This window comes from Triturus cristatus, chromosome 6 (genome assembly GCF_964204655.1).
Source record: "Triturus cristatus chromosome 6, aTriCri1.1, whole genome shotgun sequence".
Taxonomy (NCBI): domain Eukaryota; kingdom Metazoa; phylum Chordata; class Amphibia; order Caudata; family Salamandridae; genus Triturus; species Triturus cristatus.
The window spans coordinates 20,312,826-20,333,352 of NC_140589.1; the positions used below are offsets into that span (position 1 = coordinate 20,312,826).

The window sequence follows — 20,527 nt, forward strand, 5'->3', positions numbered from 1 at the left end:
GACAAGAAACCTTTTGGCAGGCGAGGCCACGGCAGAAAAAGCCAAACGAAAACGTCATGGCGAGCGCTTGTGTTTATATGCGCTCGAGCCATGCTGTGCATTATACATTCCAGGTTGTGAATCGTAAAGTTTACCACACGTGCTGCTGCTACAGAGTGTGAGGTGAGGGGGGGCAGGGAGCATTGGGCCTTGGGAGGGATGAGGTGCCGTTGCCCAGGGGAGAGGGTGGGAGAGATATGTGGGGCAGCTGGCGGGGTTAGTATTACCAACTGAAATGTTAATAAACGGCAAGAACGTTATGGGGCATTAATAAAGTGCTAAGGGAAATAGTTGCAGGATATTTCTGAGTTTTGGGGTATTCGCCTAGCTTACCTTTCACCGATTGTGGCTCGTCTGGTGAGGTCCCTGCCCGAGGGTGGATTTCCTCCTCAAGGCACATTTGTGGGGATGGGTGTGTTGGTGATGGAGCCACCAGGTGGCTGGGGTCTGTGGAGGTCGGAGTGGGCTGCTTGGTTGCCGATCTAGGGTTGATGCGGTGTTGGAATGCCCGCGGTGACTGGCGTTGTGGTCGCCTAGACTTTCGTGATGGGTGCAAGAAATTAAGGGACGGAGTAAAATTCAGGGGGGGGGGTAACCGTGGGAGCGGGCGGAGTTTGAGGGGATGGGAGGGCGACACGGGAGTTTGTTTTATGCATTTTTATATAACGCAGACTTTACCCGAAGGTGTCAGGGTGCCATCGGACGGAGTGGCAAATGTGTTGTTCTGGGGTGTGGGCGGAGCGGGATGGTTGGGTGAAGCGAGCGGGGGCGATCGACTGAGGGTAGGAGGGGGGCGTTGTGGGGGTCGGAGTGCTGCGTGGGAGGGTGCGGGATGGGGCGTGAAGGGGAGGTGGGCGTTCCTCGGCAGGTCGGGTATGCGCAAAGGCTGGGTGGAGGCTTGGTGGCGGTTTGAGCACCATTCAGAGAGGATGGATGTTTTTGCCAGGCTGGGCTCGGCCTGCTGGCATGTTGCTAGCTGTGGAGGATAAGGGGCAGTACGGAGGATTAGATGTGGGACGGCTGGAGTGTCGGCGCTGGTTTGGATGGGTGGGTGATGTGTGAAAGTCGCATGGCGCCTGGGGGGGTTGGTTGCAGGAGTTACGGTTGGGAGGGGGGACTGTTTCTCGGAGGGCTGCAGGCTCACTGTGGAGGTTGCGAAAGGAGGATCGGAATGTTATTAAGCAGGCAATAATAGGCGGGATCGGGACCCCAGGGGGGGCGACGGGCCTTGTGGGCGGGACTGTCGACTTTGGGCCGGTGGGATGGGGTGCGGTTTTTGGTGGTCCTGGGCAAGTTGTCAGATGTCCGGGGAGGCGGACTTTGTCTGGGTGTGGCGCAGCGGGTGGTCCTGGGACAGATTGACACACAGTGATTGAGTTTGGAGGGGGACGAAGGTGCGCCGGGGGGAGGGGTGGGGGCAGGGGGCACTGGGGAGAGGCAGCGTCGGGTCTCATTACATGTTGAAGGGAGGTGCCATGGGCACAGACAAGGTGTACAGCACCTGGAGGCTAATTACATCTGGGTTTCTCCCCTCCCGCTATCCTCATTTCTCTTCGGCCTCAGGTGGAAGGGGTGGGGTGGGCTTCCGAGGAATCCCTCTGCATTCCTGCCACATTTGGAAGTGGAGGAGTATGGGGGTTTGCAGTGCCAGGCACTGGTGGGCGCTTCACCCACGGCTGGGGAGTGCAGCGTTTAGGCCCCGGGTGACTAGGGGTGAAGTACTGTCTGGGGAGGGATGAGGAGGCGCTATACAGAGAGCAATGTCTTTGGGTTATGCAAAGGTCCCTCGGGGCGGGTGATAGGAGGAACACACTGGGAGATTGATGCAGTCCTGGGGTGGGGGAGAAGGCAAACCTTTCCTTCTTTAAGAAGCACATCTAGACATTGGGGGTTTGTGCCCCATCTCAGGGTGCGTTTTGTGCATTTATTCCTATTATCCCTGGTTCAGCAACATGCTCCTGGATGCCATGTCTACTCTGTATCTATGTCAATATTCTTTATGACACAGACATGTCACGTGAAGTAGCCCGCTGAGTTGGGGAGCTGATGAAATGTATCTCTGGATGTTATAACTCCATAGGTCTGCTCATGGCCTCACCTTCAAGGTGCTGTTTGATTCTGACTTAAGTCCAAAGTGAGAGGGCAGTGGTTGGGGGCTTCCCGTGTTCCTGCTGGGGGGCATTGTACTGTGAAGTTATGGAGCACAATGTTGGGTGTGAATGGGCAGTCAATTATTCGAACTCTGCGTGATTTAAATCACATTCACACAGTCACGTGAACAATATGCCTTGGTGACAGCACAATGGGCATGCAGCTCTATCGTGACTTGTTGTCTAACATGGGGAGGTTCATAGAGTCACTAGAGGATTATGAGGAATCTGCTGTGGAAGTGATGGAAGAGCACTGATGTGGAATCCCACACGCCTGTGGAGTTTGGGCCCTATGATGAGTGCGCACAGACCCAGATACAGCTAACATTTAAAAAAGCTTCTGGCAGGCATCTGTGAAGGCCATAACCCCCGACCCCTGGGGATTATAAACATCAAGGGGCCTTCATGTCAAGCTTAAAGACCTCATAATAAATCAGGTCTTATCTCCGGGAAACTCATTCCTTAGCTGCCCTCTAGGCAGGGCCAGGAAGGCAGGATTACGGTTCCAGCACGAGACAAGCATTTGCAATGCAATGGGCCTCGCATTTACGCGAGATTAAACTATTGGCATTGTAAATAACAATGCTGTTTATTTATCTTTTAAAAACAAAAATAAAAGGCATTGCCATTTGCAATGTTAATACCTCAAACTCTTGTAAATGCGAGACCTATTGCATTTCTAATGCTTGTTATTGATTGAAGCCAGATTGAGATACTCATGATTTTACGTATGTGACCTGGTAGAGCTTTTTTTCTGTAAAGTCTTGAAAATATTGGAAGGATTTACAGACCATTCTGCAAGGAAATTTCGGTCTCTCCCCATATATATATCGAGACATATGAAGTTTGTCACCGAAAATTAGGGTAGCAGATTAGGCATAAACTTGTTTTTGCAGCGTGAATCTTTTCTGGATCCACATGCTGTGCATTATTCCACCATCTAGTGGTTGGGTCCGGAATTGTAGTTTTCTATTTTTTTGTAGTTGGTGTGCATACCACCATTTGGTGTCCCTCTGTGACGTCGACGTGCTTGTTTAAATTTCAGTCCCATTTTACAAAGAGGTCTGGGGGATCTCTTGCAGAGTAACTTGGTGCTCATGGTATGTTTCAAACATGTTACTCACCAACTCGGGTAAAACTTTGGTATGATTGGAAGATCATTTTCTGCAGAGAGAGTTGTGGGTTCTTCTATTTTATCATAGTAATATTGTTCAAAGGTGATATGATAGAAAAATTACCTGGTTTGGAGGTCCTGAGGCAGATAGCCCCTTGTGTAGCACAATTGGAAGGTAACAATATAAAATGTTAGTAGGGTGTGTGACCAGTTTAGACCTAGGTCTTGGCGCACTTTATTTTTCAAAATGATCTAGTTACCACATACTGCACGGTTCCACAATACATCTTTTAGCATACTCTTCTACAAAGTTCCATGATTGTTCCAGTCTGCAACAAGCGGTCACAGGTCTATTACACGGGAAGGCATCAGAGAAAGTGCCATAAAGGAACTAAGGAATCTGCTGTGTTAAGTTCTTAGTATCGAAACCGGGCAAGACACTGAGACCCATCCTAGATCTACAGACACTAAACAAGTTCATCAAGACACAAAAACATCAAGATGACAACACTACAGAAGATTATTTCAAGTCTTTGAAGATTATGGTTGCCATATATTTCACTTTTCAAAGATGCATGTACGTCCCCTCCCCCCCCCGTCCAACCCAGAGAGGGAGAAGACGTTTCTGGGAGAAAGACTCAATTCCTATGGTAGGGAATCCAGACCGTGATAGTGCATGGTTGTCTTTAGCGGAACTGTCAGCCTCTGACCCCGAGGACAGTGGGGAAGCTAATTGCATCTTGCAACTCTTACTGTCTGGGATCTGTCTTCACTTGATACTAGTCCAAAAGTGGCTGCAGCGGCAGTGATCCCAGGCAACCGGGAGTTAAGAGCAAACAACATCACAGTGGGCAGACGTTTCAAACCGCCAACTCCTGCTGTAACCATCACAATGCACTCTTCCCACTTAGGGTAGGCAGCCCACGTAGGAGAACTAAACATCAGGGGCCTGTAAGTCCCAGAGTAGCTGATGAAACACATAAATGTCCCAGAGGAGCTGATGAAACACATAAATGTCCCAGAGGAGCTGATGAAACACATAAATGTGTTTGAACTGAAGACAGTCTTCCTAGCCCTAAAGACACATGTTGTGGGAAAAGTAATTCAAATCCAGACAGACAACATGGCCACCATGTTCTCCCTCAACAAACAGGAAGAGACAAGGTAACAAATGCTGTCCAAACTAGCTCAGGACATAAGGAGATGGGCCATTCAGAGAAATATAACTCTATTACCAATGCACCTACCTGGAGTGAAGAACACTGACGTGGACAGCGTAAGTAGGCAGGTAAACACCTCCCACAAGTGTAAACGTACGCAACAGATCATGGAGAGAATCTTCAGTAGGTGGGCACAACAAACACACATCTCTTTGCAAATCATGAGAGCGCAAAGTGCAGAAGCGTCTTAGAAAAGTTCCCACCATCACCAGTCATTAGTAAAAGCTCCATCTTTAGAGTAGTCATGGAAATTTACATATGCTTTTCCCCCAACTCCTGCTAACACTACTGGTGCTAGAGAGACGCAAGTAAGCAACCATGACTCTAATCCTGATAGCACCCCAATGGGCTAGACAAAGACGGTCCTTTGACCTGTAAAAATGGCACAAGACATGGTTATGAGACTGCTGGCTCACCAGGACTTGTTGGCAATACAAGGGGCCAGGCAGACCACCTGGAAACAGCCACTCTTAGCCTAGCAGTGTAAGAAAGTGGCTCTGTACATACTGCACCAACGTAAGGTTCAGTGTGCACAGAGTCCACAGTCCCCAGAGGTTTGGCAGAGGCTAAAGTTAGATGTAACCTTACTCTCTAAAGTGGTAGCTTGGTCGAGCAGTAAGGCAGTATCAGAGGACAGTGTAAAGCATTTGTTGTACACACTCAGTCAGCAAATGGTCTCACACACTCAAGAACTGAACTCTAGGCCAGTGGTTTGTATATAAAAATATATAGTAGTTTTATTTTAGAACCAACAATAGGTATCAAAATACTTTCTCAGAATAAAATGCTGTAGTTGTATACTTTCAATAAGCAATATACTTTTAAATGCAATAGTTACAGTTGTTGCAATAGGCAACACAATTCAAACACAATTATAACATTGAGCTCAATGGGAGTTTTTTAAGTAAATGTAATTTCAATTACTTTGCATATGATTTTCTTACTCAGGGTTGGATCCAGGATTCAACCCTGGTGCATTTCCTGTAAACAGTTGAAAGAAATCGTTTTTGTTACACAGGCGAATTTTAAGGAATATTTATGTTTCAAAAATCGACAGAAGAACTTCTGGTAAAAAACAGGCAATGTTATCCTATGGAGGAAAATCAAGTTATAGGTAAGTACAGTTGTGATTACATTTCAGAGTCAGTAATGGGCACCAAGATCCAGCACTGGGATCTCTCCTGATAACCGGTGAGTTACTTCGTTTTCGTTATTGGGCTGATTTTTGGTGAATATTTTAAAGTTTCAAAACTCAACACTTAAAAGAATTTACAAGTGAGACCATTCAATGTTACCCTATGGAGAAAATGTAGGTTTTGCAGCGTGAATCTTTCTGGATTCACTATGCTGTGCATTATTCCGCGATCTTGTGGTTGGGTCCGGATTCGTAGTCTTTTCTTTGTTTTTTTTTTTTTTTTGTAGCCCAGGTGGACCTCCCGTGACGTCGTCGTGCTTCCTACGGAAGTCCCACCTTTGGGGCGCCATCTTCAGATTCTTTTTTCCGCCGTTGGGTCTGGATCGTCATCGGGAAGCTCCAGAATTACACTCGAAGGAAGAAGGAAGAAAAGCGAGTTTCGTCGATAGAAACACTAGAAGATATCAGGAAAGGAAAAGATTTCAGCAGGAGCGCGAAGAAAGGAGGACCAGCGCCCTTTTTCTTCGACGGCCTTGGAGAATGCACGCTCAGAGACCCTGAGCGCAATGGACAAGACGCTATTCAAGTTCTGCCCAAACTGCCACCACAAGTTCGCGCAGAAAGACCAGCATCCGGTCTGCAACCTCTGCCTACCGGTCGATCACCAGAGTATCGACTGCAACGCCTGCTCAGCCTTCGTGCCGAAGACACTCAGGGTGAGAGAGCGGCAGAGAAGGGCCAACGCCAGCATGGATGGCAAGGGGAAGCCCCCGACACTCTACGCTCTGGGCCTCTCCTCGGACGACGAGGACAACGACGCCGAGACAGCCGAAAACTTCACGGTCGTAGAGACCGACAAGAAAAAAGAAGACGAGGTAAGAGAATCGTCGAGCGCAAAACAGAAAGTACCTCGACAACACGAGGGTGACTCGAGAAAATCTGAGTCAAAGTCCACGAAGGGAGCCCCGACGCCGAAAACTTCGACGTCCAAAGGGGGAACCACGGACAAGAGGCCGAGCGGATCCTTAGATAAGGACTCCCTGGTGCCGAAAGACGCCGAAAGGCAAGGGTCGTCGAAAGCATCCCATGAAACGGGCCGATCGACGCAGAAAGAACGTTCGACGTCGACGCAAGTTTCATCGAAAAGACCCGCGGTCGACGCCGAAAGCATCTCCGAGATGGAGAAAAAGAAGAGGCGGCTCGAGGCCGAAATGGAGAACATCCTTCAAAGAAAGAAGGAGTTCGACGCCAGAATGAGGGAATTCAAGATTCCAACGGTTTCATCAGCGGACGTCGGTGAAGTCGAAGGCGAGTTCGACGCCGAAGGGCTGACAAGAGAACTCGAAGAGGAAGAAGAGCCCTATTATGAGGGAGAAGCCGAGGAAGAAGACCAACGGTCGTTCTACGAATCGGCGGCATCTACCAGCAACGACGTCGAATGGCACGATCTCGACACCGAAAACCCGGAGGAGCCCGTGGACACGTACCCTTCGAGGCCTTCGCCACCCGACGACATCGGGGTCTACAATATGGTGGTCAGGAGCGCAGCAATGGCCTTCGGCGTCAAACTCGACGAGGAGAAACCGAAAGCCGATTTTCTCGTCGAGACACTGCTCCCCATCCAGACAAGGAGCCAGTTCCTCCCCATGCTACAAAGCGTGATGAATCAGGGGAGAGAAGCCTTCAAGGAACCTGCAACCTGCCGGTCGATCACGCCCAGGACAGAGAAGAAATATAAGCACTCCTCCCTGGACCCCCCTTACATCAAGGGTAGCGTGACCGCGGACTCCATCATAGCCTCCACGGCCAGGAGAAGGGCCAACGTACCAGCAACTTCGGGCCCACCCCCGGATAAGGAGAGCAGGAGGATTGACCTCACAGGAAGAAAGGTCGAGAGGAACGCCGCAATGCACTGGCGCATGGCGAATTCAAATGCACTCCTCAATAGACACCAGTACCAGCACTGGGATGAGATGGGGGAGTTAGTAAAGCACCTCCCCGAAGAATTCCGGCAGAGAGCCTCTCACCTGATAGATGAAGGCAAAAACATCGCCAACTCCTGTATAAAGACGGCGTTGGATGGGGCAGAGACTTCAGCAAGACTCATGGCCATAGGGGTCACAGAGAGGAGGCATGCATGGCTAAGAATCTCGGGATTCAAACCGGAAGTGCAGAACAACATCCTTGGCACCCCCTTCAATGGAGAGACACTGTTCGGAGCAACAGTGGACGACAAGCTCACCCAGCTGAAAAAAGAAAACGAGACGGCGAGGTCCATGGGGGCCCTACAGCTGAGGGGAATGAGGCGAGGAAATCCCTCGAGAAGACCCTACGGTAGGGGAGGAAGCCAGCAGGGGACGTCGCACTAGGCGTTCCAACAAAGTCAGCAGGGTGAAGGTCACGGACAAGGCCAACAGAAGCAAAACTGGCAATATCAACCTCGGGGCCAGTCCTTTCGCGGGAGAGGGAACGGACGTGGCCAAAGGAGGAGAGGGGGCGAACAGCCCTCGACAAAGTGACTCAGCACGCAAGAGGACGCCTACCCTCGTCAGGACCCCAAGGGTGAGGCGCAAAAAAGTGTCATCAGGGGGAAGAGAAAATTCAAGAGCCTACGAGCATACGACACCAGTAGGCGGAAGACTGAGGTTCTACCTTCAGGAGTGGCGGCGTATAACCACAGACAAGTGGATACGGAACGTTGTGCAGTACGGGTACTGCGTAGATTTGGAGAAAAGACCTCCAAACAGGAAACCAAGGGGAAGACTGAGATCGGCCCAAGAACTGGCAATACTCAGAGAAGAAACGCGGAAACTCCTGGAAAAGGGAGCCATAGAGACAGTGCCGTTCAGAGAACGCAACAAAGGGGTCTACTCAAACTACTTCGTGGTTCCGAAGGTAGACGGAGACCTCAGACCCATACTAGACCTCCGTTACCTAAACAAGTTCATCAGAACGCAAAGGTTCAAAATGACTTCACTGCAGGAGGTTCTGCCACAGATAAGAGAAGGGGACTTCATGGTCACCGTGGACCTCAAGGATGCCTACCTTCACATCCCAATAAACAGAAGGCACAAGGGCCTTCTAAGATTCAACATCGAACAAGAACACTACCAGTTCACGACCCTGGCCTTCGGATTAAAATCAGCGCCAAGGGTCTTTACAAAATGCCTGTCGGCGGTAGCGGCGCACCTACGAAGGCAGGGAATACATGTCTACCCCTACTTGGACGACTGGCTAGTCAAGGCAAACTCACGCGGAAAGTGCGAGAGGCACGCGAAACGCGTAACAGACACCCTCACAAAACTGGGATTCTCGATCCACTGGGGAAAATCATCGATGGAACCAGAGCAGGTGAAGATCTTCCTGGGGGCAAAGATCAACTCCCGCAACAGTACAGTAGTGCCCAGCGAGAGGAGGACAGAGGCTCTACTGAAGGAGGCGAAGCTCTACCAGAAGGGGCGAGCTCTGACAGTGAGGGCTGTGAGCAAGATGATGGGGATGATGGCGTCCTGTATCCAGCTGGTGCCGAATGTACGCCTGCACATGAGACCATTCCAGGAATTGCTACAACAACAATGGTCACAAGCAAACGGAAGCTGGGAGGATCTAGTGGTTGTTACGCACGCAGTGCAGGAGGAGATAACTTGGTGGAACAGAGGCAACATAACAGCAGGGAGAAGCCTGACACCACCAATCCCAACAGTGACCATTACCACGGACGCATCGCAGAAGGGATGGGGAGCGCACATGGACAACCTCAGGGTGAGGGGTCTATGGGCCCCAGCAGATGCGGTCCGCCATATCAACTACCTCGAGTTGAAAACAATCCTGCTAGCCCTGAAGGCATTCCAGAGGCACCTGTTCAACAAGAGGGTGTTGGTCCAAACAGACAACACCACGGCGATGTTCTACATCAACAAACAAGGGGGGACACAGTCGTTCCCGCTCTCATCCCTAGCTCAGGAGATTTGGAGATGGGCCATACCTCTCAGGATAGATCTACTGGCAATTCACCTACCGGGGAAGGACAATGTGGAGGCAGACTGGCTAAGCAGGCAGACCTCAGCATCACACGAGTGGGAGCTCAATGGCCAGGAAACGGAGAAACTCTTCCGGAGATGGGGGACTCCCACAATAGACCTTTTTGCAACACGCCACAATGCAAAATGCCAAAGCTTCGCGTCCAGGCAACCAGATCAGCAATCCAAGGGAAATGCCCTATGGATAAGCTGGTCGAGGACATTTGCCTACGCCTTTCCACCGATACCCCTGTTGCACAGAGTGCTCGACAAGGGCAGAACCAGCAACATGACCCTGATCCTGGTGGCTCCACAGTGGGCGAGGCAGACATGGTACTCACAAATTCAAGAAATGGCACAAGGCGACCCATACAGGTTCGAGAGGAGGAAGGACCTGCTCTCAATGCAAAACGGAGAGGTCCTGCACCCAGAACCAGAGACCCTCAACCTGGCGGCATGGCTCCTGAAGACATAGAGTTCGCGCACCTAAGATTGCCGCCGAGCACGATGCGAGTGCTACGGGAGGCGAGGAAACCAACTACACGAAAATGCTACAGCGCAAAATGGAAGAGGTTCACTGTGTGGTGCCGGAAAAAGGGCCTGCAAAACAGAATGACAAGAGACTCAACAGTACTGAGGTACCTCACACACCTTCTAAAGAGTAACCTCTGCTCGAGCTCACTAAGGGTACACCTAGCGGCCATCGTGGCCTACACCAGAGGTGAAAAAGGTGGAAGTTTCTTCAGCTCGCAGGTGGTGAGGAGATTCATGGAAGGAGCCAAAAGGATGGCCCCCCCGAAAAGGTTGCCGCCGCCGGCATGGAATCTGAATGTGGTCCTGACGGAGCTCATGAAGGCACCGTTTGAACCCATTCACAAGGCCACACTGCAGATGTTGACTATGAAAACAGCCTTTCTGGTGGCCATAACCTCACTACGCAGGGTGAGCGAGCTTCAAGCACTAACGCTGCAGGAACCCTACATTCGGATTCACAAAGATAGGATAGTCCTGAGAACGGACCCACACTTCATGCCCAAGGTAGTGTCGGCGTTCCACATAAATCAGGCTATCCAGATACCAAGTTTCTTCCAAAACCCGACTACAAACGCAGAAAAGGCACTGCACACCCTCGACGCCAGAAGAGCGGTGATGCACTACATTGAGAGAACCAAGGAACTCAGGAAGTCGAAACAGCTGTTTGTGTCCTTTGCTACTAGCTTCATGGGTAGACCAGTGACTAAGGGCACCATCGCAAGGTGGATTGCCCTCACTATTCAATTCTGCCACAAACAGGCTGGACAGGAGCTAGCGGAGGGGCCGCAGGCTCACTCCACAAGGAAGAAAGGGGCCACCGTGGCCTTCCTGGCGAACACGCCCATCCAGGACATATGCCTCGCGGCAACTTGGGCATCTGTGCACACGTTCACGAAACACTACTGCGTGGACATTCAGATGAACAAGGAAGCACAGGTTGGACAGAAGGTGCTTCAACACATTTTCAACGACCAACGCTCATCTACCACCCAGCCGCCACAGAACTAGGAAAACCGCTACAAAATCGATGCACAGCATAGTGAATCCAGAAAGATTCACGCTGCAAAACGAATAGTTTCTTACCTGTCGGTGTAGTTTTGCAGCTTGAAGATCTTTCTGGATTCACTAGCGAACCCACCCACCTCCGCCAGGAAGATGAGGCTGGAGGAAGAGGGGGTAAAATGGAAAAGATCAAAGAAATACAAACATACAGATAAAGGAACAAGAAGGTTTAATCAATCGCCTAGGGTTAAAAAAAAAAAAAAAAAAAAAGAGGAAAGGAAAAAAGAACCCGAAGATGGCGCCCCAAAGGTGGGACTTCCGCAGGAAGCACGACGACGTCACGGGAGGTGCACCAAATGGTGTACGTCGACGCCCACCTGGGCTACAAAAAAAAAAAAAAAACAAAGAAAAGACTACGAATCCGGACCCAACCACAAGATCGCGGAATAATGCACAGCATAGTGAATCCAGAAAGATCTTCAAGCTGCAAAACTACACCGACAGGTAAGAAACTATTCGTTATCGGCTTTCAATCAATCAATCAAGAATTTGTAAACCGCACTACATACCCGTGAGGGTTTCAAGGCGCTGGGGGGGGGGGGGAAGCTGCTGCTATTGGTTGAAGAGCCAGGTCTTGAGTTGTTTCCTGAAGGTCAGCAGGTATTCGGTTTGTCGTAGGTAGCGGGGGAGGGTGTTCCAAGTCCTGGTGGCGCGATGGGAGAAGGATCTGCCTCCGGAAGTAGTTCTACGGATGTGCGGGACTGTGGCCAGGGCGTGGTCAGCAGAGAGGAGTTTCCTGTTGGGTACGTAGAAGGAGAGCCGATTGTTGAGATAGGCTGGTCCGGTCTTGTGGAGTGCCTTGTGTGCGTGCATCAGGAGTTTGAAGGAGATTCTCCTGCCGATGGGGAGCCAGTGCAGGTTCCTCAGATGGGGGGGTGATGTGATCGCGGCGCGGGACGTCGAGGATCAGACGTGCAGAGGCGTTCTGGATTCTCTGCAGTCTGTTGATGAGCTTGAACGAGGCTCCGGCGTAGAGGGCGTTTTCGTAGTCGAGTCTGCTGCTGACTAGGGCCTGGGTGACTGTTTTCCTTGTGTTTGTCGGGATCCATCTGTAGATCTTGCGGAGCATGCGGAGGGTGTTGAAGCAGGTGGAGGAGACTGCATTGACTTGTTTGGTCATGGTGAGTTTCGAGTCGAGGATGACTCCCAGGTTGCGTGCGTGGTCGGTGGGGGCCGGGGCGGTCCCCAGAGACATGGACCACCATGAGTCGTCCCATGCTGAGGGGTTGGACCCGAGGATGAGGATCTCCGTCTTGTCTGTGTTCAGTTTAAGGCGGCTGTCCTCCATCCAGTCTGCGACTGCCTTCATTCCCTGGTGGAGGTTGGATTTGGCGGTGAGAGGGTCCTTGGTGAGGGAGAGGATCAGCTGAGTGTCGTCGGCGTAGGAGATTGTGTTGATGTCGTGCTGTCGAGCGATGCGTGCTAGTGGTGCCATGTAGACGTTAAACAGCGTCGGGCTGAGGGAGGATCCTTGTGGGACGCTGCAGATGATCTCTGAGGCATCGGACCGGAACGGGGGGAGGCGGACTTTCTGAGTTCTGCCGGAGAGGAAGGAGGTGGTCCAGTCCAAGGCTTTCTCCCGGATTCCTGTGTCTTGGAGTCGCGTGCGTAGTGTGCGGTGGCAGACGGTGTCGAAGGCGGCGGAGGGGTCCAGGAGGATGAGTGCCGCCGTTGTCTAGAAGGATCCTGATGTCGTCTGTGGCGGCGATGAGCGCGGTCTTGGTGCTGTGGTTCCTGCGGCATCCTGATTGGGACGGGTCCAGCATGCTGTGGACTTAAAGGTGACGTTGAGCTGGGTGTTAACTATCTTCTCAATGACCTTTGCTGGGAATGGAAGCAGGGAGATGGGTCGGAAGTTCTTGAGGTCGCTCGGATCCGCCTTGGGTTTCTTCAGTAGGGCGTTGGATCTCTGCGTGCTTCCAGTTCTCAGGGAAGGTGGCGGTCTCGAAGGAGAGGTTGATGATTTTGTGCAGGTGGGGTGCGATGGAGTTGCTGGCTTTGTTGAAGATGTGGTGCGGGAGAGGGTTGTACGGGGATCCGGAGTGGATTGTTCCCAGGGTCTTGATTGTGTCCTCGATGCTCACGGTGGTCCAGGTTGTCAGGGTGTCGTGTGCGGTGCGGTTGGTCCGGTGCGGCGAGGTCAACCGGTGTTGTCCGGGGTTTGAAACTGTCATGGATGTCGGTGATTTTCCGGTGAAAGAAGGTAGCGAGGGAGTCGCACAGGGCTTGCGATGGTGGGATGTCGTTGGCACTGGAGCTGGGGTTGGAGAGTTCCTTCACGATGGTGAAGAGCTCCTTGCTGTTGTGTGCGTTGTTGTCAAGGCGGTCTGTGAAGGAGGTCCTTTTGGCGGTCCTGATGAGGTGGTGGTGGTTGCAGATGGCGTCTTTGTGGGCAACGCGGCTGTCTGGCGTCTTGTCGCTGTGCCATATGTTCTCCAGTTTCCGGCAGGTACGTTTTGAGTCAAGGAGTTCCGGGGTGAACCAGCTCACTCTTTTGCTGGTGTCTCTGCTGGTGGTTTTTTTCAGCGGGGCTACGGTGTTGGCGCAGTCGTTCATCCAGCGTTCGAGGGTGAGTGCACCCTCATCGGGATTGGTGGGGTTAGTCGGAGGGTTGAGTGCGAGGCTTGTCTGTAGTTGTTCTTGAGTGACTTTGCCCCCGCAGCGGCGGGGGGGTCTGTAGTGTGCAGTGGTGTGTCAGGGGTTTTCGGAAGGAGAAGTGGATGCAGTGGTGGTCTGTCCAGGTGAGTTCGGAGGCGTGGCTGAAGGTGACGTGGGGGCTTGAGGAGAAGATGGCATCTAGCGTGTGGCCGACGATGTGGGTCGGCGTCGTGACGAGCTGTTTCAGGTAAGTACTTGACTGGCAGAGTTAAGGTTCTGGGCATAGAGTCAGGGGTCTCCCAGGGTCAGGTAGGTACAGTTGTTACACCCTCAGCGGCACAGGGGCAGCCGGGTGCAGAGAGAGTTAGGCCCAATGTTAGCCTATGGCGGGCAGGGGGGGCCTTTGGTTGGTGGCTGCTAGCAGGCAGGCCACGCGGCTGTTGGAGCTGGGCTCCTGGTCACTCACTCAGGGCAAGTGGAGAAGAAAAATAGGATAGAGGTTGCACTCCCAGGGGCACTCGGGCGGCTGGGTGCAGGGTGCTTTTTAGCCGTTGGGCGCTCAATGTATTTCATTGGAGAAGCTACCAGATGAACACAGTGGGAGGGGGGCAGGAGCCTAGTCCTGATTGGGCAGGGCTCCCCATCTTCAAGATGGCGAGCACCCGGAGATGTGCTTCACCTCGCCTCCCTCACCTGAGGGGTGGGCTTGGCATAGACTGGCACACCCCCTTTCCTCACTTGGGTTTTCCCGCCAGTCTTTCCGCCAGAGTGTGGGCTAGAACCGGTGGGGACCAGTTGCTGAGTACAGCAAGTGGTCTGGGGGAGGCTCACAAAGGCGGCATGCCTTTGAAGCTTCCCCCTGCCCATCCTGTGGGAGGAGAGCTAGCACCTCGCCCAGGACGTGCATTGTTGCAGGCCCAGGAGAGCGAATGGCTCTCTACCCAGGGGTCCAGAAACATGTCTGCTGGGTGGCAGCCTAGGCAGCCTGTCAGACAGGACGTGGATTGTGGGTTAGGTTCAGGGGGCAACTCTGTTGTGCATCTTACATTAAATCGCACACTGGCATCAGTGTGGGTTTAATGTGCTTAGAAGTTTGATACCAAACTTCTCAGTCTTCAATGTAGCCATCATGGTGCTGTGGAGTTCGTGATGACTACCTCCCAGCACCATATACTCTTAATGGCAGCACTGCACTTACAATGCCCAGGAATGGACCTGGGTACTGTAGGGGTACAGGGCTCATGCACCTGTACCCACACTACTGGCATAGTGCACCCAGCTAGTGGGGTGTCTGAGGTATGCCAGGGTAGTGTGTTTGTGGGCATGGCACACAGGGATGTGTGCCATGTTGACTCTCTGCTTTGTTCTGCACCAAGACACTCAGCCTGCAAAGGCAGTGTGTGTGTGTGTGTCAGGGTACTCTAAGGGTGGCACAATAACTGCTGGAGCCCTTAGGGGTCTTCTCTGGTCACAGTGCACTGGGTACCTATGGTACCATTTACCAGGGGCTGACATGTGGCCAGAGATGCCAATTGGGTATAGGCTTTAATGCAGTTTTAGAGAAGGAACACAGGCCCTCGACACCTGATTGGCAGGAGTCCAGGTCACACTCAGTCAAAGTACATCAGCATTTTCAGCAAAAAATGGGGGCATACCATGCAAGAAAGATGGCACTTTCTCACAAGTGGCATGATACTTTTGTCGACCCAGAGTTTTGTCACTTGGTGCTACCTCTACGGGCTGTGGCTGTAATGAAGGAAGCCAGAAGGCCTACCACAAGAAAGTGCTACTCTGCAAAGTGGAACAGGTTCACACACTGGTGCAACAGGGACGGACGTAAAGAAACTAGACTTTAGATACTACTACTGTCAAGTTCCTCACTTCCCTGCTGGATAAGAGACTTCCTACACTTCACTTGAGGTCCATCTGTCACCCATGGTGCGGTACACAAGGGTTGTCATGGGAAGGAGTTCAACATGGCGGTCATCAAGCAATTCCTGGAAGGAGAAAAGAATATAGCACCAGCAAGATCAGCCCCCACCCCAACATGGAATCTAAACCTAGCGCTGACATAAACTCTTCTAAGTTCAGGTTAGATTGATAAAAATTGGCCTGCGCCAACTACCACCCACTTAATCTGTTACCTTTCTGACTGGCACAATAAAAACTATGATCATTTGTAGGGAGCTGTGGGATTTCAGACAATCTTAGTTTTCATTCACGAGATTCAAGAAAAATTATTTGTCTAATTTATTTTGTTGTACAGATTTTCTATCAACAACAGTTTATTCAAAGACAAACTTGTTTTCATAATAAAAAACATGAATACAGAGAATCTTAAAGCAAGTGATCCAAATACAAATGTTCCTTCATCTATAATCAGTTAATGCTGAGATGTAAAATCTGTCAGTGCCGTTCAGTCCCATTATCTTGTGTTTTACTTTTCCTATGCATTTTAAAAAACACCATTACTAATACAGCTAACACGTGTTTTGCCGTGGTGGACTGCTTTTTCAGGGCTTGCTGTAGAAGAACTGTACAGAAGGTGAAACTAAAGCCTCATCCTTTTTAAGTGAGGGGCACGACTCCCAACACATTTTCTATTGCTGACATCGTTTAAGAAACCACCATTTGAGCCCAGGCATGCCACGGGACCCCAGTACTTGGCATTCAAGATGGGTTTCTATCACCATCCCGTGTTTATAGGTTTTAGCAAACTGCAGGCACGTGCAAAGCAAGAACCTTACTGCAAATACACAAAGACGAAGTGAGAATGATTAGGCGCCTACAACTTCTCTCAAAGGTGGTTTTGCACTTTCATGTTAGCAAAGCTTTACAGTTACCTGCGTCTTTCTAACAACCAAAATCACAAGCAGAAAGGGATGTCAGAGGAGCGGTCGTGTATTAGCTAGAGGAAAAGGGAACAATAAGGAAAAGAAACTTTAAAAAAATATTCTTTAGCTCAACAAACAAGGGTTTGCCAGTCGCCAAAGGAACTATTGTAAGATAGATAGCCCAGACAATACAGACGTGCTACAAGCAGCGGGAGTTTTCACTGGGAGGCCAAGCATGGGCACGCTCTACAAGAACAAAATGGAGTACCACTAGCTTTCATTGCTGTTATGTCTGTGTCATTAAATGAAATGTGCATGGCGGTCACATGGTCTTTTCTCAACATTTTCACATCCACGTTGACAAGGAAGCGCAGGTGGGGACAAAGAACTAAAAGTAATGTTAAGGGGACTTATAGAGCTCACTGTTACCAACCAGTGTCCTGGCGCTAACCATTAATCGTATCCGAATAAATCTGGTCACATTATCAATAGTCAAATCTGCTAAAGTGCCAAGTTTTCAATTCTCGTCTATAATCCAGAAGGGACAAGGCTCATCGGGTAGACATAGGGAGTTTGTTCCAAATGGTGATGGTACCGAGGTAGAAACTTCTACCACCCCAACTTGATTTTTTTAAATCTAGGTACCCACAAAGTTCTAGAATTAGAGGATTTAAGTGCCATACTGGGCGAGTACCATCTAAAGTGTTGAGCTAGGTCCTGTGGTCCAATATTATGCAAAGCCTTGTATGCAATGCACAAGGCTTTGAATTGAATCCTTTCCTTAACTGGCCCCCAGTGTTACTTTTTAATGGTATTCCTAACCGAGACATTTTGTGGCATACGAGTAAGAACTCTTGCTGCAATATTCTGCAAAACCTGAAGTTTACTCAGATGTTGGGCCTGCATATTAAGATAAAGTTCATTACAGCAGCCTAGTCTGGCCAATATCAGGGCTGATAATTTCCTGGAATAAAAGGCAGTATCTTTTTCATTTTTCTAAAAATGAAAAAAGTGGACGAGGAAAGGGCATTAATCTGTTTAGCAAAGGTAAGCCTATTATCTACAATAACCCCAAGGTTTTTGACCTTTTCCACTGGTTTCGGAAGATCACCTAAGTTCATTGGCCACCATTCCGGAGACCAAAAGAAGGGTCATATCCAAAAAAAACCACCCCCGTTTCATTGGAATTCAGTTTCAAACTATTCAAACTCATCCAAAGGCTTACCGCTGACATACAATCATTAAACTGTTTACTAATGGTGGATGGTTGTTTCATAACTGCTACGACAATTTGAGAGTCATCAGCATAGGAGGTATTGGCAAAGCCAAAGGATTTTATGATTGGGGCCAGGCGTGCAATATAAACGTTAAAAAGAGTGGGGCTTATTGAAGAGCCCAGTGGCACTCCACACAGGAGCTGAAAAGGTTTAGATTTAAAAGGATCCATCGCCACAAATTGCGATCTATCCTCAAAGAAGGATTTCAACAGGTGAAGTGCTGATCCCTGCACTCCAATACCTGCTAACCTATCAATCAAAATTGAGTGGTGCACAGTATTGAAGGCCGCCAATGGGTCTAATAAGATAAAGGTGGCCCTTACACCATTATCAAGAGCCTTCCTAATTTCCTCTACAGATTTAATCAGGGCTGACTCCGTATTGTGCCCAGTCCTAAAGCCATGTTGTGATTCATCTAGGCAGCCATGTACATTGATATAATCCATCAAATGCTTATTCATGGCTTTCTCTAAACGTTAAGCCGGAAATGGCAAACGTGGTATTGGGCGATAGTTGTTAACATCAGGCGCATCTAAATTAGGTTTTTCAGGATAGGCAAGATTGATGCCCTCTTCCATTGGCTGGGAAACACTCCTGTCTTAAAGATTACATTAAACACTTTTACCAAATTATCCGCTACGATATCTTGTGCCAGTTTTACCACTGTCACGGGGCAAGGATCAATTGGTGAACCTGACTTTGAATTATCAATGAGGTCCATCACTTACCCCCTATCAAGATGCACACAATTCCCGAAACAGAATTCCCCAGCTAATCTGTTTGCTGCCGGTTCAGTATTCGGGCTGATGGAATTCGCTCTAGTGTTACGACTACCAACTTCATTAAAGATGCTTTCCACTTTGTGAACAAAGTGTTTAGCGATCTTATTGCACAGATCTTGAGTTGGCACAGCTTCTGGAATGGGAGGCGAGGTGAGCTGTAACTTTGTGCTAAATAGTTCCTTAGAAGAATTTTTTACGCTATACATTTTTTGGGAGAAATATATAGTTTTTTCACTCCTAATCATTTCCTTATATTTACTCAAGCTATGTTTATATTTTATCCCTTCTGCTGGATCGTAAGCTGATCTCTAAAACGTTCTTGTATTTAACAACGTAAGTTACCATCCTTCAACTTAAACGAATACCACGGGGCCGAAGAACGGTTCCTTTTCAAATGAATCGAGATCAAAGGGGCTAATTGTGAACGTACACAAGTTCATGGGTGGGTGCTTGCAATAAGTATAACCACTGGTAGTAGCTCAGGGTAAAACTCCAACACATCGTTCTTTTGCTCACGATGCATCTCAGTTTGAACCAAGCCATATGCAAGTCAGTCTTGACCTTGTTCCACATGGGAAGAGTCCAGCCTGAACTGACAGTCCAGGTAAGTAACAGTTTTGTTTTCTTAGGCTGAGCACTACAGGGTAGAATCACAAACCGCTTGTGAATTTAGAATTCTCTCCGAGATGCAGAATATTACAGTGTCACAGGTCAATAGCATGTTTCTTTTCTCGGTCACACTCTATGCCCATTTCTTCTCATCTGATTGAGGCTAGTTTTATACGTGTGAAGGGTTGCACACTAGAGGTGGACTGAGAAGTGATCTGATGACTTTTCTTTACATTTCTTCCAGGCCTCCTGCTACCTGAAGCAAACCAAGTACAAGGAAGCAGAAACTCTGTACAAGGAGATCCTGACTCGGGCTCATGTCAAAGAGTTTGGATCTGTGGACGGTATGTTTGGCTAGTTAAACCTTGTGCATGTCTCCTAGTGCAGAAGAAGTGTACGGCCCTCTCTGCTCTTCCTCGGTCGTTATCCCGATGCCAGCAGGGGTGTTTATCGCCTCTGTGGCTCAGAGCAGTTGTTTGGTCATCGCAATGTGCTCCCGGATTCCTTCATGAATTGTATGCCTTTCTCATTCTCTCTGCTCCGTCTCCTTGCTTCTGCCCTCTTTTCAGTTTCTCTGCCTTTATCTGAGTCCGCTGTTTACTTTACACTTTGTTTTCAGAACCAGTTGCTTTTCTCGCTCGTGCATGAGTTGTACCGTAATATAGAAATGTGCATTTTCTCCAGTATTGGATCTATCATAGATTCACATGCTTGAATCATTTCCCTTCGTTGAAGTGGGAGTCCCACAGTACCATATTAAAATAGTATGTATCCGTATCAGAGCCTACAATGGCAATGAAAAAGTCACTTTAATAGCCTATGTCCTTTTTTTTACAAAAAGGACCAAACTTGAACTATAACCAGTCGGGCAACAGCACCCTCTAGAACACTCCCAACAGAGGCCCTCAGATTTTCTACCGCACGTCGTGTGAAGGCAGTCTCTCTGAGCTCCGCTTAGTTTCTTAAACTATTACTACTTTTTGGATAATCCAAATTATATTTCATGGAGTTTCAACACCACCCACCATCCAGAGCCCCTCGCGCCACCGAATCCAAACATCTACACCTTCTACGTCTAGAAGCCCACCAACTATTTCTCAACAAGGAAAAGTCAGTCCTCTGCCCGTCCAGGTCGGCAAAGTTTCTAGGTGCTA

General features: G+C 49.5%; 1 protein-coding gene across 8 annotated transcripts in view; it reads left to right on the plus strand.

Moving 5' to 3' along the window:
* The window catches only part of KLC4 (kinesin light chain 4), a 595,564-nt gene that overhangs the window by 268,274 nt on the left and 306,763 nt on the right, over positions 1–20,527 (plus strand). For all 8 annotated transcript variants that reach the window (XM_085610149.1, XM_085610151.1, XM_085610153.1 and 5 more), the window contains exon 9: positions 19,618–19,717. In XM_085610149.1, coding sequence (XP_085466275.1) covers positions 19,618–19,717 — 100 coding nt within the window. The remainder of the gene's footprint in view (positions 1–19,617; positions 19,718–20,527) is intronic.